This window comes from Microcaecilia unicolor, chromosome 8 (genome assembly GCF_901765095.1).
Source record: "Microcaecilia unicolor chromosome 8, aMicUni1.1, whole genome shotgun sequence".
NCBI lineage: Eukaryota > Metazoa > Chordata > Amphibia > Gymnophiona > Siphonopidae > Microcaecilia > Microcaecilia unicolor.
The window spans coordinates 104,476,580-104,493,315 of record NC_044038.1 but is presented as its reverse complement, the minus strand read 5'-3'; the positions used below and the strand labels follow the sequence as shown (position 1 = coordinate 104,493,315).

The following is a 16,736-nucleotide window of genomic DNA, read 5'->3' as shown; positions in this document are numbered from 1 at the left end:
TCTGCCTTCAACACTTCATCCCTTCCATTTTACCTTCCCCATTTTGTCTGAACTCATCTCGCCTTCGTCGCCTTCATTGCCACTCTTCTCCTACCCTCCTCCATACTTTCTTACTCCTTCTTCTTCTCTCTGCCGGAGACATCAATCCTAATCCTGGTTCCCCCCCCACCAACCCTCATCCTATTTGTACAGGTCGCACAGACCTCTCCAATCTCATCTCTATTCCTCTCTTCCCTTCTTCCGTGCCCTTCTCATGTGCCTGTCACATATGTGAATGTTTTTTTGTCTGTGCTCACCTCGCCCCCCCGGTGGCTGCTATGAACTGTCACACGTTCCAGACTTCAGCCTAGTCCAGTCCGGATCTTCCAGGCTGCCATACTTGCTTTTCTTGTTTGGGCCTGAACAGCACCCGTAGCTGCCTTGTGATTCCTGCAGCTGAACTTCAGCAGCTGATGGGCTTTATTAATCACCTGGAAACTTCTGTGTTTGCCTTTGCATCGTCTAAGGTCCCTGGTTTGTTGGTGCTTTGTTGCACTTCTGCCTATTCTGGTTTCTTGTTTGAGTTTCTTGTCTGGTTCTAGTTAGTCTGTGTGCAGTTTAGCTTAGGTTTATTGCTTATTTCTTAGATTTGTTTCTGGTTTGTATTCTTGGTCTAGTTTCTGTTTGTCTGTGTCTCTTGCTTAGTGGCTGCTCTGCAGCTTTCAGTCCTGTCTCTTTCCTGTCTCAGTGTTTGTACTCTGTTTCAGTGGCTGCTTGTCAGCTTTCAGTTCCTGTCCTCTAGCTTGTCCATTTTCCTGCCTTATCTAGTATTGTCTGTCTGTGAGTCCTAGCCCAGTTTCCTGCCTTGCTGCCCATGTTTATTCCCTTCCCCTCTGACCCTCAGTGCCTGTTCAGCCTAGTTGTTATCCAGTTCCTGCCCTGTCCGGTAAATCCTGCCGGCCGCCTGCACCCAGGGACTCAAGTCCTGAGGAACTGTCACGTCTGTGGCCGTGACCCCTCTCCGACTCACCGTATTTCCTGTGGTCAGCTTCTGAGCTGGCTTCTGTCTGTTCTTTGTGAGTTAGTTCTGTCTCTGTCTCTGTGTGCTGGCTGCATTAGATTGTCTGTGTTCTGTCACCCATTCCAGATTTCAGCCCAGTCCGGTCCGGATCTTCTGGCCTGCCAGACTTGCTTGTTTTGTTTGAACCTGCACAGCACCCTTAGTTGCCTGGTGATTGCAGCAGCTGAGGCTCAGCTCCTGCTGGGCTTATTAGCCATTTTGAAACTCTCTGCTTGGCCTTTGCATCGTCTAAGGTCCCTGGTATGTTGGTGCGCTGTGCACTTCTGCCTAGTCTGGTTTCTTATTTTAGTTTCTTGCCTGATTCTGCTGTCTACCCAGACCTGGCTTGTTTCCTGGTTTTCTCTTGTGCCTGCTGCCTGCCCTGACTTGGCTTGTTTTCTGGTTTTCTCTTGTGCCTGCTGCCTGCCCTGACTTGGCTTGTTTTCTGGTTTTCCCTTGTGCCTGCTGCCTGCCCTGACTTGGCTTGTATCCGGGTTTTCTCTTCTGTCTGCTGCCTGCCCGGACCCGGCTTGTACCTTGGGTGATTCTCCTGTTCTGTGTCTAGTTGTGGGTTGTCTGTTTGTGTCTTGTTGTCAGTGTCTTGTTCCCTGTTTTAGTGGCTGCTTGCAGCTTTCAGTCCTGCCCATGAGCTTTCCCTTCCGTGCCCTGCTGCCCTGTATGTTCCTTTCCCCCTCTGACCCTCAGTCCTGGTTCAGCCTAGTGGGTATCCATTCCTGCCTTGCCCAGTAAGTCCTGCCGGCCACTCGCAGTCAGGAGCTCAACTCCTGGTGAAAGGTGGCCAAGTGCAGATGAAGTTTAAGTGTGCCTGCTCTGCTTTCCTGCTTGTTTGCCTCTGCTGCTACTTCAGTCCGGGGGTCCAGTCCTGTTCTGCCTAGTCTCCGGTGTGGGGTGGTTTTGCCTGCTGCTCCTCGGCAGTGGCCCAAGGGCTCACAATCTGAGTTCCTGCGTTTTTGGAAAACGTGACAGGAACAGCGGTCAAGTGCAGGTGAAGTCTAACTGTTCCTGTCAGAGTTCTGCCTTGTCTCTGGTGTGGGATGGTTTGCCTGCCACTGCTGCTCCACGGCAGTGGCACAAGGGCTCACGAACCTAGTTTCTGCTTTGGAAACCTGACAGTGCCCGCTCCATCTGCAACAAACTTCCTTATATCCATGACCTTTTTATCACTTGTAGCCTCCATCTGCTGCGATAACTGAAACTTGGCTCTGCCCTGATGACTCCGCTTCAGTCGCAGCCTTCTGCCATGGTGGTTATCTCTTCTCCCATACCCCTCGCCCTACTGGCCATGGTGGTGGTGGTGTTGGTCTATTACTCTCGCCCTCTTCCAAATTTCAATCTCTTCCGCCACCTCAGTCTCTCTGTTTTTCTTCCTTTGAAGTCCACTCCGTCCGCCTATTCACTCCTTTGCCTCTTCGAATAGCAGTTATTTATCGTCCCCCTGATAAATCCCTTTCATCCTTTCTCTGCGACTTTGATGCCTGGCTTTCCTTCTTTCATGATCCTTCCTCCCCCTCCCTCATCCTTGGCGACTTTAACATTCATGTTAATGATCCCTCCAACTCTTATGTCTCTCAATTCCTCACCTTAACATCCTCCTTAAATCTTCAACTATGCTCTACTTCCCCTACCCACCACAATGGTCACTGTCTTGATCTTATATTTTCCTATAACTGCTCTCCCTCCAATTCCTCTACCTCAAATCTTCCCCTTTACGACCATCATCTAATAACCTTCACACTTAAACTTCCTCCCACCCAATTCCATCCAATCTTAACCAATTTATATAGGAATCTCCAGGCCTACTACCCTATTCTCCATTGTCTCGAACCACTTCTCTACTTCTACACCATCCAAATCTGTCAATGATGCCGTCTCTTCCTACAATTCCATTCTATCCTCTGCCTTAGACACTCTTGCACCCCTCATGCTCCGTCCTATAAGACGTACCAAACCCCAGCCCTAGCTAACCCCTAAAATCCGCTACCTGTGTTCCTGTACCCGTTCCGCCGAACGCCTCTGGTTGAAATCTCGTGCCCTTGCTGACTTCTCACACTTCAAATTCATGTTGACCTCCTTCCAATCTGCTCTCTTGCTTGCCAAACAGGACTACTACGTCCAGCTGACCAATTCTCTTGGCTCAAACCCTCGACTTCTCTTTGCCAGACTAAACTCTCTCCTCAAGGTGCCTCCACCCCCAACTTCCCCCTCACTATCTCCCCAAACCCTAGCTGAGTTCTTCCACGACAAGTTCAGAAGATTAACCTTGAATTCTCTACCAAACCACCCCCACCTCTCTCTCCCCTTGTCCCTCCCCTTGTCTGTTCCCCTATTTCCTCAACCCCTCCTTCCTTTTCCTCCTTTCCTGAGGTCACTGATGAAGAAACATCACTTCTTCTCTCCTCCTCAAAACAAACTACCTGTTCCTCTGATCCCATTCCTACCCACCTTCTTAACACCATCTCTCCTACTCTCACCCCTTTTATCTGTCATATCCTCAATCTCTCTCTTTCCACTGCGACCATTCCTGATGCCTTCAAACATGTTGTGGTCACACCGCTCCTAAAGAAGCCTTCACTTGACCCTACAAGTCCTTCCAACTATCAACCCATCTCCCTCCTCCCCTTCCTTTCCAAGTTACTTGAACGCGCCGTTCACCACCGCTGTCTTGACTTTCTCTCATCTCATGCTGTTCTTGACCCACTCCAATCTGGCTTTCGCCCTCTACATTCAGCTGAAACTGCACTTATTAAAGTCTCTAACGACCTGTTCCTAGCCAAATCCAAAGGTCTCTATTCTATCCTCATTCTTCTTGATCTATCCGCCGCTTTTGACACTGTTGATCACAGCCTACTCCTTGACAGGCTATCTTCATTTGGATTCCATGGCTCTGTTCTTTCCTGGTTCTCCTCCTACCTCTCGCTTCGCACCTTTAGTGTGCACTCTGGTGGATCCTCTTCCACTTCTATCCCTCTACCAATTGGTGTACCTCAAGGTTCTGTTCTCGGTCCTCTCCTGCTCTCCATCTATACTTCTTCCCTTGGCTCTCTGATATGTTCCCATGGATTTCAATACCATCTCTATGCTGATGACTCCCAAATCTACCTCTCTACCCCCGAAATCTCAACCAGCATCCAGACCAATGTCTCAGCCTGCCTATCTGACATCGCTGCTTGGATGTCTCAACGACACCTAAAACTTAACATGGCCAAAACCGAGCTCCTCATCTTTCCCCCTAAACCTACCTCTCCTCTCCCCCCCCCCCCCTTTTTCTATTTCGGTGGATGGCACTCTCATTCTCCCAGTCCCATCAGCCCGTAACCTTGGGGTCATCTTTGACTCCTCTCTCTCCTTCTCTGCTCACATTCAGCAGACTGCCAAAACCCGTCGTTTCTTTCTCTATAACATCAGCAAAATCCATCCCTTCATCTCTGAGCACTCTACCAAAACCCTTATCCACACTCTTATCACCTTCTGTCTTGATTATTGTAACCTACTACTCACCAGCCTCCCTCTTAGCCATCTCTCTCCTCTTCAATCAATCCAAAACTCTGCTGTGCAACTCATTTTCCGCCGAAGTCGCTATGCCCACATTAGCCCTCTCCTTAAGTCACTTCACTGGCTCCCTATCCATTTCCGTATTCTATTCAAACTTCTCCTATTGACCTATAAGTTGTCAGCCTCTCCGCTCAGCCGAGTAATCGTCTCTCTGTCTCTCTCTCTTTCACTCGTCCGTGCTGTCCGCCACTGACTCCCCACTCGTCAGTGCAGTTTGCTCTTCCCTTCACCGTTCAGCTAGCCAGGTGTCACATCCGTCGCTCCCTCCGGCTGCTCCTCCGCGGGAAGCAGGAGCCGGCGTCCACCACGATGAAGGCCGGCTTTCTTGAGGCCACGGAGGGGAGCCGGGGCTCGCCGTGGTGATGGCCGCCCAGTCCGGGGCCAAGGCCGGAGGCCGGCGATCGCGGCTGCCGGACTCTTGATCGCCGGTGTTAATATATGGCCTAGCTTTGGATCTACCACTGGAATAGTGAGGGCCAAAGCTATGAAGCCTACAATAAATGAAGAAGTACCGACTAGGCCAAATAACAAGTACATGATTTAATATTTCAGAATCTGTAAAAAGCAGGTCTGAACAATGAGTCCTGACACAAACTGGTACAACTGTCACTTTAAATCAGATGAACAAAATGGAGTCTATTAGTTTTGTATAGAAGGCTACAGAGGTTATACAGAGTTCTTAAAAGTATTGCGACACAGACAGATGTGGAACTGTTATCTCAAAGCTTCTCAAAACATGCTGATAAGACTGCATGGGAAAGTATCATCTCAGAAATTGAGAGCTAGGTATCTCACCATAGACTTCTATGGAGAGGTTTGTGTATAAAAGAAGGGACAATTTGCCATAGCTTTGGTATCCGCCCCAACGCTTATCTCAGACGGCGAAGCTCTGTCCGGTTGTACCCAGAATCTATCTGCTGAATGTACCTGATTAAAGTCTGATGTCTGTATTTGTATCAACTTGAAGACTTGTCTTTGGGTAAGAAATAAAATGTATCTATCTATTTAAACCTATCTCTGTCTTTATTCTATCTTCTCTTTACCTTACATTTAGCTTACAAGGCACATCACATACACTCAGTCTCTGGAGAAACTTAGACAGATTTTTATTAGGCATTATCTGGGAACATAAATGGCCCAGAGTATACCTAGATCCAGGAAGACAGAAAGCAGTAGTTATGGGAATTAGTTTTCAATTACAGCTCCTAATGCCACCCTCTTGTAATTGGGTGACAATGGAGGTTAGAGAAACTATACAGAACCTGTTATGTGAAATAGGTATCTTTAGTCCCCCGTGTGATCTGGAGTCAGAAAGAGGTCCAAGAGGGGGAAATTAAAACACCGGCTATAGGGGCTGTGTTTGCGCCAGTAAGGGAAATGGCGCCGAGGCGCGATGGCCGGCGTCTTCTTCATTCCCGGGTGCGGGAACCCAAAGCTCCGCTTCAGAGGAGTTAGACCGGAAGGCCAGCACGATAGATCCGCCTGGGAGATCGGTCAGAGCCAATCAGAAGGGTTCTGTCGATAACCAAGTTCTGATTGGCCGGCTATGTCTACGGGGGCTGGGCGGCTGATTGCCGAACAGTATTTAAGGAATGAGCCTGAGATAGGATATTGCTTCAGGTTCTGTTACCCGAGGCCAGTCTCCATGGTTCCTGTGTTCAGTTGCTGATTTTGGACTTTTGGACTGTTTCCTGGTTTACTCTGCTAGCTGCCTGCCTTGACCTCTTGCCTGTCTCTGACTACTCTGCTAGCCACCTGCCTTGACCTCTTGCCTGACTCTGACTACGCTGTTAGCTGCCTGACCTGATCTGTTGCCTGGTTGTGGACGTCTCTATTCCACCTGCCCGCTTCTCTCCTGGTTCCAGTCCAGGTCAGTCCGTCAACCCCGCGGTTCCTGAAGTCCTGTTGACCGCCTGCAGCTGGGGGCTCAACCCTTGGTGAACGGCGGTCGCCTCGGGTGAAGACTTGGGGTTGCACGGCTGTCCTTTGAGGTCCTTCGGGGCCTTACGGGACCTAAGGGCTCACCTTCCTTGTGGACAAGACACCAGGCCTTTCTCCACTTCAGCCAACCCGGCATTTAAAATACAGTTCAGCTAGCTGGGCTTTTAAACACAGTTCAGCTAGCTAGGCTTTTATACTCAGTTTAACCCGCAAGGCTTTTATCCACAGTTCAGCCAGCCAGGCTTTTCTCCACAGTCCGGCTAGCCAGACTCTTAAATACAGTTCAGTGAGCTCGGCTTTTTAAATACAGTTCAGCTAGCTGGGCTTTTAAACACAGTTCACCCAGCTAGGCTTTTATCCATGGTTCAGCCAGCCAGGCTTTTCTCCACAGTTCAGCCAGCCAGGCTTTTCTACACAGTTCAGTTAGTAAGGCCTCAGAAATCAGCAAGGCCTTCCAAAACTCCCTTTTAGCCAGCCCAGCTTTAAACACAGATCCACAAGTCAGGCTAAAAACGATCCACCACCCACAACTGTCAACAACTTGTCTCTTGACATCCACCCACCGGATCTCCCCTGACTATTATACTTTCCTTGTTACCTTGGGCTCCTCCAGCAATCACTCTTCTCCTCCAGCCACTTCCTCACCCACCTCCATCTCTTCTTCCACCCCTTCTCCCCCTACCTCCTCCAACTCCTCCCATTCCATCCTCTCATTCTCCACCCCCTCACTCAGATGTTCCACCCTCTCCTCAGCTGATTCCATTTCCCAATCAGCCACCTCTCTTTCCTTCTCCTGCCATTCCGCTTCTTGTTTGTCAGGACCACCCTTATTCTTCCAGGCAGTCTCAAATCTGTGCTCTCTATGCTCCTGCCTCCTCCCCTCCCGCCGTGCATTCTGGGTTCTGTAGCTGTTCTGGACTTGTCTTTCCCTCCCCTGCAATTCTGGGATCTGTAGTTTTTCTGCTCTGGCTTTTCCCTCTCCCACCATGCATTCTGGGATCTGTGGTTTCTGTGCTTCTCACAAAGTGCATTCACTCTGCCGCTCCCCAGTACCTCTCCACTCTTGTCTCCTCCTACGTTCCCCCTCGAGTACTCCGTTCTGTTGATAAATCTCTCTTATCTGTCCCTTCCTCCTCTACTGCTAATTCGAGACTCCGTTCCTTTTATCTCGCTGCACCTTACGCCTGGAATAGACTTCCCGAGCCTGTACGTCTAGCCCCGTCTTTAGCTGTTTTCAAGTCCAAAATCAAAACCCACCTCTTTACCACTGCTTTTGACTCCTAACTCACTTACCCTGTCCTTTATCCTCATCTCTCTTTATTCCCTTTACCCTTAATTGTTCTGTCTGTTTACTTTTCTTATCTAGATTCTAAGCTCTTTGAGCAGGGACTGTCTTCTGTGTATGGTGTACAACACTGCATATGCCTTGTAGCGCTATAGAAATGTTAAGTAGATAGACCGTATCAAAGGCTTTGTTGAAATCCAAGTAGATTACATCTAGCGCACGTCCTTCATCCAATTCTTTTGTCACCCAGTCAAAGAAGTCAATGAGATTCGTTTGGCAGGATTTTCCTTTGGTAAAGCCATGTTGCCTCAGGTCCTGTAACCCGTTGTCTTCTAGAAAGTAAACTATCCTTTCAGCAGCGACTCCATTATTTTTCCTACCACTGACGTGAGACTTACCGGTCTGTAGTTTCCCACTTCTTCCCTGTCTCCACTTTTGTGGAGAGGGACCACATCCGCTCGTCTCCAATCTCACGGTACCTCTCCCATCTCTAAAGATCTATTAAATAAATCTTTAAGAGGTCCCGCCAGGACCTCTCTGAGCACCCTCAGTACCCTGGGATGTATCCCATCCAACCCCATAGCTTTGTCCACCTTCAGATTCTCAAGCTGTTTATAAACTCTTTCTCCCCGACGCAGTATCCACTCCATTCCCAGATGTTCCCTCGGCAGCCAACTGTGGTCCTTCTCCAGGATTTTCCTCCGTGAACACAGAAGAGAAATAGTTGTTTAGCACATTCGCTTTATCCTCCTCACTCTCCACATAGCCACTCTCGTTATCTTTCAGTCTCACAATTCCATTCTCATCTTTTCTCCTTTCTCCAATATATCTGAAAAAGGTCTTGTCACCTCTTTTTACATCTTTAGCCATTTTTTCTTCCACTCACGCTTTCGCTAGCCGTATTTCCCTCTTCGCTTCTTTGAGTTTAATCCAATAATCTTTTCCGTGATTCTCTCGTTGTGTTCTTTTGTATTTCTTGAACAAAGCCTCTTTTGCTCTTATTTTTTCAGCTTCATGGTTGGAGAACTATATAAGCTTCCTGTTTTTGTTTACTTTCCTCACGTAAAGATCATTCACCATATTTATAGCAGCCTTCAGCTTTGACCACTGATGTTCCACTTCTCCTACGCCTTCCCACTCCAACAGCTCCTTTTTCAGGTATTCCCCCATTTTATCAAAATCAGTACGTCTGAAATCCAGTACTTTGAGTTTTGTGCGTCCACACTCCGCCTTTATATCAAACCATATTGTGTGATGATCACTATTACATAGGTGGGCACCCACTCAGATATTAGAAACAATTCCTCCATTCATGAGCACTAGATCCAGCATCGACCCTTCCCTCGTGGGTTCCGTCACCATTTGTCTGAGCAAGGCACTTTGACAGGCGTCCACAATTTCCCTAATTCTTTCCACTAGTTACTAGCGCTTTTGTGCAAATGAGAAGGCTCTTCATAGAGCTCTACCTTTGCAAGTGTGGCGATTTATAATCATCATTAAACATCTTGGGGCAATGACCCTATACAACTTACCTATTACAGAACTATATCTTGACCCCTGAGGCAGGCGTTGATTAACGCCGAAACACGGCTCGTGTCAGGTCACTTGTCAATAAAGAACTTCAGTTGTCCCAGTCTTGAAGGCCCAGTGTTGCTTTTTTTTGTTTGTATACTTTCTATGTATGCTGTATTACCCTCTCTATTGGTTTTGTAGGATTATATCAGCCTGTTAATCAGCTTTGCTGAATTTGGAGTCCCAAAGAGGAGGGGTGTTAAAAATAAGAAAAACAAACTTCAGACTGTTGCAAATAAAGACTCTTGGCACTGTAGCTGCAAGAGTGGCACTTCTTTCTTTTTTTTTTACTTTATTTTTGTTGAAATATTTTCTTTTATAACATTCAAGCAGTTATTCCAGACAGAAAGACAATAATCAAAACATTCAAATTTCTATATTCATAATACAAAAATTCAAGCTGATGTACCTTCATGTGAGAATATTCTCACATAATAGTAGTAGTGGCCATTTTTAGTTGAACTGGAAATGTAAAAGAGAGGTTTGAAATTACCAAGTCAAAAAAAGGAAAAAAGAAAGACCTGTTTGGATCTGGGTTAGTATTTTTGTGTTTTTGCTTTTCCTCAGTGCTGCTGACATCAGCACATGAGCATGCTCAGTTTAGTCCTGCTGTGACTGGTCCATATGTGTACCAGAAAAAGGAGATTGAGGCTGTTAATATATTGCAGCTTTAAAGCTGGCCACTTTCCAGAGATACCCAGTGCCTCTTAGCCATAGATTATAAACAAAAGATGTGGTGATTTGTATCTGCAAAATTTGGCAAATAGTTTTCTGCTAGAAATTTTTGTAAGGCCTGAATTTGAGTCAGTGCCTTATGGAAATAAATAAATGCAAGTTTACTACTGCTTATATGTAAAAGTGTATCTGGTTTCCTTAGGAACTCTAAGAGTATCTTCCTTTCTTTGTCTTTCAGTATCAGCCTGCTGGGCGGGGTGTGTGGAGGTTGAGTCGGAGACTGAGGCTGTCAATGGCAACTCATTCAAGATAAATTGTATCTCCTGCAAGAAGCGTGGTGAGACCACTGCCACAACCTTCACTGAGTGGTTTTTCAAGGGCAAAGAAGATTCAGACTATACCCTTGTAAGTTCAGAGTGACATGGAGGCGAGCAGCTTTATGTATATTGGGTTGCAAATTCTTCAGGAATAAAGGGGTAATCTCCAATACACTCCTCCAAACAATCCTGGAGAAAAAGAGAATTCTCTAAACTAACCGCCAGATTCTATATATCGTGCCTAGTGTTCCGTGTAGAAATCCAAGCGTATTCTATAGCATTACGCATAACTTGGCTTTACAAGCCAAATAGCGTTTTTAACAGCACTTAACAAGCAATAATGAGCACTAATTGGAAATAATTATTTACATGCATAACTTGCTATGCATATTCTGTAACGCACAGCACATAAATTCTAATGCACAGAGCCAAAAAGGGGCCTGGTTATGGGTGTGGAAATGGGTGTTTCATGTGCCCCTCTGCACCTAAGTCTATGCTCCGGTATTTATGCCACGTTTCCCTTGGGATAAATTGCTGCGCATAGCAGTGGCGTAGCCAAGGGTGGGCTGGGGTGGGCCCAGGCCCACCCACTTTAGGTTCAGGCCCACCAAGTAGTAGCACACCTATAATGTGGCTGGCAGGGACCCCAAGCCCCACCAGCCAAAAACTCCCAACAACTGTTTGCTGCCGGTGAAAATCTGCTATTTAAAAGGTATATGGGGGAGAGGGGATGTTTGAAAGACCATATGGCATGCAGGCGAGAGAGGGAGAAACCAAATCACTTGTAGGAGAAGGCGGAGTTCTGCCCACCCACCTTGGGTCCAGGCCCAGCCAAACTTGGGTGTCTGGCTACGCCCCTGGCGCATAGTTCTAGGCGCTGGGATATCAGCTAAGCATATTCTATATAATGTGCCTAAATCTAGGCACCGCTTATGGAATACGCATAGGTGGAAAATTATTCCATGTGGATTTATCAGGTGCCATATATAGAATCTAGCCCTGAGTGTGCAGATTGGTGAATCAAGAGTTACTGTATGTTGTTATCACTTCTCTTCTGTTATATTTGTTCCTGGTAGGGCTCAGATGAAGTTTGTTATGGCAGTGAGAAAGAATGACAGGAGCAAAGATCCTCAACTGTAGGGGACCCGACTTGTGTGAAATAAATCCAGCAACATGTATTTCAATTTATTTTAATCCTGTGAGTAGATTGTAGATGCACTAATCATGTCAGAATAGTATAATAATTTCTTTTTTGTTTTCTTTATTTTATGATATTGAATGGGAATTGACTGGCCCATTCAAACATGCAGGCACCCGAGCCCACACACAAACCATTTGAATATCCACTGATGTTCAGCACTACTAATTGAAAAATTAGTCTTGTTTTGTTTGGGTAATCTACTTCAGCCATGCAAACATGAACAATATGACAGACACTTGCTATGTTATTCATTTTCTAAAGTTAGAGTATTCCAGTCATGAAATAAAACTGAAGGAAAAGGTCCAGCAGATCTGGTAATACTGTGTGTGTTTGTGTGTTCTGTGCGAGTGTCTTATAGGGAAATTGCAAACTGACCAGTTTTGTGTGCACTGTATAGTGAGAGGCTGGAGTGGCCAACTATATGAGTGCCAGATAGGGAAGGGGTAGAGTGACCAGCTTTGTGGGTGTGTTGGATGTGGGGGGGGGGGGGGGGGTCTTGGGATGACCAACAATATGAGTATTGCTTGAAGAACTGTTTTTCTTATACACACAAAGTTGAAGGCAGCAAGAAGGCATATAAATGGCTGTATTCAACCACAGATGCCTAAATGACCAATTGTAGAATACCGCCTAGCAGAAAACTACACATTATGATTTGATAGCTGTACTTTGCTGGTGGATTTGCACATGGGCAGAGCATGGTTGGAGCGTGCATGCAAATATGCATGCAAATTATAGTATTCTTTAATTTATGTACTCCCTGGCTAACATCTAGTCACAGGCATTTACTCTAGCTATAGGACTGGTGTAAATGATGTGTGTGTTTTCTGGCACTTTTGTGCTAGTATTCTGTAAAGAATAGTCAGCACTTATGTTTCCTTATAGTGATATGACTTGAAATAGGTGCCTGCTTACCACCTTGTCTTAGGCCCCCTCTTAGAGGGCGACCGAAATCGGGGTTCTTGGTTTCAGCTGAAACTGACTCTGTGGCCAAAATTTGCTGCTTGGTTTCAACTGAAACCAAAATGATCACCCCCCCCCCCCCCCCTTGGTAGAGAGCGGGTCTCCCCAGCAGAGAGCAGGACCCTCGGGCTGCACACCCCTTCCACCACCCGTAGGACCTCCCCAGGCTTACCTTTAGAAACCATGGTGGTCTAGTGGCCTCTTCGGGCAAGGAATGATCCCCAATTGCTCCTGCCCATGCCAGTTCCAAAATAGCTGCCACAACCTCCTGCTGCAGCCCTGTCAGACTGCAGCAGGAAGTTAAGGTAACCATTTTGACTGTAGTGCGGGCATGGGCAGGAGCAACTGGGATATTGCTCCTGCCCCTAAAAGGCCACTAGATCACCAGGAATTCTAAAGGTGGGCTCAGGGAGGGCCTATGGGTGGTGGGAGATGGTGCTTATGGAGGGAGGTGGGGACAGGCAGAGAGTGGTCATGTTATGGTTGTGGAATGTGGGGGGGGGGGGGGGGGGAGAGTGGAGTATTGATTTCAGCTTAAATGCACTGGCATTTTCAGCCCAAACCACGGCATGGCCATACCCGGATTTTGGGCCGGTTTCAGTGCCGAAATTGAAATTCAGTCAGCCTTTATACTCTGTTATACAATTACCCTTATAGAGGATCATTTTTGAAAATGTTTCAGCTGGCAAACATCTGTTGCTGCACAGAAACAGGCCTTTTATAAAATTGTGTGCTTGATATGCACATAAAATTAAACTTATGTGTGTACACACTTTACTTCATCAGTCTGAGGAGAGGTATTCCCCAGGGCGGGGTTGGAGGAAGATTTGCATTTATATGCATACATCAAAAATATGCATGTATATATATGCATGTAATTTAACCCAGAAAATTTGTGTGTGGTACTTTTGCATTGAAAATTTGCCAGAGTCCACAGAGGGATAAAGTATGTATATACTTTATGGAAGTAATGTTATAAAGCATTTTCCACATGTAAAACATATGTTATACATGGCAAATTGCTGTTATAAAATTGTGCACAGGTATACATGTGTAAAACTTTGGCATACTGCAAGATTGTGCCTACTTTTATGTAATCTGTATGTGGATGTAATTCGGGCAAAGTTGCGATGTATGCATAAAATACATGTGCAGATGCATAGAGTAAAGCACACATTTACATGTTTGGAGCATGTGTAGATTTGTGCAAAAGGATTTATGCGATATTGGATGTCAATATGCAATCCCATTTTATAAAGGCACATAAGCACCTTTGTTCCCGTTATGAAATTGCAGGGTGATTTGTCAAATGCCACTTTTAGGAGAATTCCTTGATTCAGTGATAGCAAAACAGCCTATGTCAGAAAGTGGTCTCCTAGCTAATTCATGTTAAAGATCTTAAAGATGAGTATTTGTTAACTTATTGTTCTGGAATTTGTATTGAAAATTGATGAAGTATCAAATAGAAAGAATTTCAGCTGTTAAAGAGTGATAAAGAAAAAATTGTTGGACCAGAGATGATTAGGTGTATGAGACTGAACGGCAGAGAAGTGTGAAGCTGAGCAGCAACACCACTGAGGTCATATATAAGAATATTAAAGCAGGAGTTGTATAAAGCAGTGAAACTTGTATGACCTTCAAATTGTGTCCATTTGGTATGATCTCATTACTTTATCATTACGGGGGTAGTTCTATAAGTGTGTGCCTGGTGAGAGTCTATTATAAAGGAATTTAGGCCTACAGTCCTGCAGATCAGACGCAGTGAAGGGATGTAATAACCACCAGCAGTGTGTGTGTGTGTGTGTGTGTGTGTGGTGGTGGGGTATTCGCTTGAAAATTGTTGTTTTTTAAAGCATGTTATTTGTGGCTAATTTCATTACCGTTGAAATTTATTGTTGACCTTTTGCCAACTTGTGTCTTCAATAAAAATAATCATCTATAAAGGTAGCTCAATGATTAAAAATGTAATTATTGAACTTTAAACACAATCTTAATACTTGTTTGTTAAATGGTAAAATATATATCCTTTAAAAACTGATGGTATGCATTGACCATTTTTGCACCTTGTTAGTGTGCCATGAGTTGAAAAAGGTCAAAATTCTCTGTGCTAGATAACTGAGTGGGAATTACTTACGTGGAGGCGCAGTGTAACCAAGTGCTCCGCAGGACCTTGCACTGCAAAAATGCTGATGAAAGAAGCCTGTCATAAAAACCGGTAAAACACGAATATGCAAGACGATGATGTCACTGCCAGAGAGAAGAGATTATAAGGTGTGTGAAACATAAGAACGCTTGTAAAAGAGAGTAGTATGCAAGTCCTTTTACAAACCATGAAAAAGAAAAAGAGAACAAAAATAAAAATAAAATGGATTAAAAGTGTCGGCCATAAAAATGAAGGACATCACAACTAAAAAAAAGAGAGGAGAACCGAATCCCCACAACACTTACTGCCCTTGGGTAAATGCATCTTCTTTTATAATCCTATATGTCCCGTTTAAATCTCTCCATTTTTTTCTCTTGTAAGATCTTTTTTAAAGGATTCCATGTGTGTGTTAAGATCTTGCAATACAACATCATAATTTCAATTTCTCCAACTGACTATTTAAATCCATTTTCACTTTATTTATTTTTAGCTGTAACAGTTAATGACACTTTTTGTTTGGACGGTCTCGGGATATTCAGCAGCACTGTCCAGTTAAGTGCCGCTCAATATCCCTGGTTAGGTGCAAGAAAGCTATTTAAGCAGGCAGGAGAGGCTCCTTCTTGCTTACTTCATTTTGAATATCGGCCTCTCAATATTAAAATTACCAGATGTCCTCAATTTGGGGGGATTGTCCCTGAACTTACATAAAGGACCCTGATTGGTCCCTCTCAGGAGAATACGTGTTCCCAATTGGAAAAATTCACTTTGCACATGCGCCTTCCCCTTTTATTTTCGATGTTGCCACTGCACAGCCATTGGCACCCAAATGCACATGCTGCTGCATGCAGCCTAGTAAGTAACAGAGCAGAAAAGACCAACAAGAAAAGAATAGAAAGCAAAGGAAAGTAGTTGAGAGCTGAGGAAGGACTGAGTACAGAGGATGGAAATGGGAAGTCTGTGAAATACAGAAGGGAATTAGTCAAGCAGAGGAGATGGATAATGGTGAGGAGGGTTGGTGTTAGGGAGACGATAAGATTGGGGAGATGAACTAGGAAGTAGGTAAGAGAAGGAGATGGAAAGCTAGAGGTAGGTCAAAGATATATTGTGGGGATCATGATTATTGCTTTAATAATCAAAATCTTGGGTGGTCTCCAATTCTTAAGTTCCAAAGCTTCTGCCCACTGCTCATAGGTTAGAGTATCTGGCACTTCTCTTTTCTCTCCCTCATTTCTACCTCAGATTCTGCTGTCTGATCACAACTGACAGCAAGAGAATGGAGTTGGTAGCCTGTTTTGCCAGCTTCTCTTCCGGTGTGCAATAGCTATCCACAGAGTACCAGACAGATTGAACAGAGCTGTGAATCACATTTGCAGGAGTGGTACTGATAACAGTAAGTGCAGTGTAGGGCTAATAAGGTGATTAATAAGCTAATTAGTTAATAATTACTCTGGTAGAATTTGTAGCTTGTTTCATCTGTTTGGAGCATGATTTTGAGCTAAAGTGGTCCCAAAACAAAGAAAATAATTTGTACAAAGGTTTTGTTGGCAATATGAGAGAAAAATGCCACACTCTGGAAATATACATTACAAAGAAATTAACTGACAAAAAATAACTTCATGTGTGCACTAACCCTCCCGTTTACTTAGCCGCGCTATTGCTAACATAGTCCATTCACTTTGAATGGGCTGTGTCGGCATTGCCACGCAGCTTAGTAAACAGGAGGTAAATAACAAGTATAAATGCAACATTCAAAACTACACATAACTATGCAACATTAAGTATAAATAAAAATATCACTGTATAAATATATAAATGTGTGTTAGTGTAAGTCCTAACCTTAAGTGAAATCACTAAACTAAAATGCAATGCAGCATGTGATATAAGTGAAAATGTATGAATTAATTAAAATCATGACTATATAGAAATCATAAATGAAAATCATATCTAAGAGCATACATGGAGGAATAATTATGATGAAACTAGTAAAAAAAGCCGGTTTCTTTTTGAGAGGAAACGGGCGCTAGCAA

General features: G+C 44.8%; 1 protein-coding gene across 1 annotated transcript in view; it reads left to right on the top strand.

Annotated features, from left to right (window-relative positions):
* The window catches only part of SCN1B (sodium voltage-gated channel beta subunit 1), a 619,469-nt gene that overhangs the window by 279,255 nt on the left and 323,478 nt on the right, over positions 1–16,736 (top strand). The window contains exon 2 of the mRNA XM_030212354.1: positions 10,324–10,490. Coding sequence (XP_030068214.1) covers positions 10,324–10,490 — 167 coding nt within the window. The remainder of the gene's footprint in view (positions 1–10,323; positions 10,491–16,736) is intronic.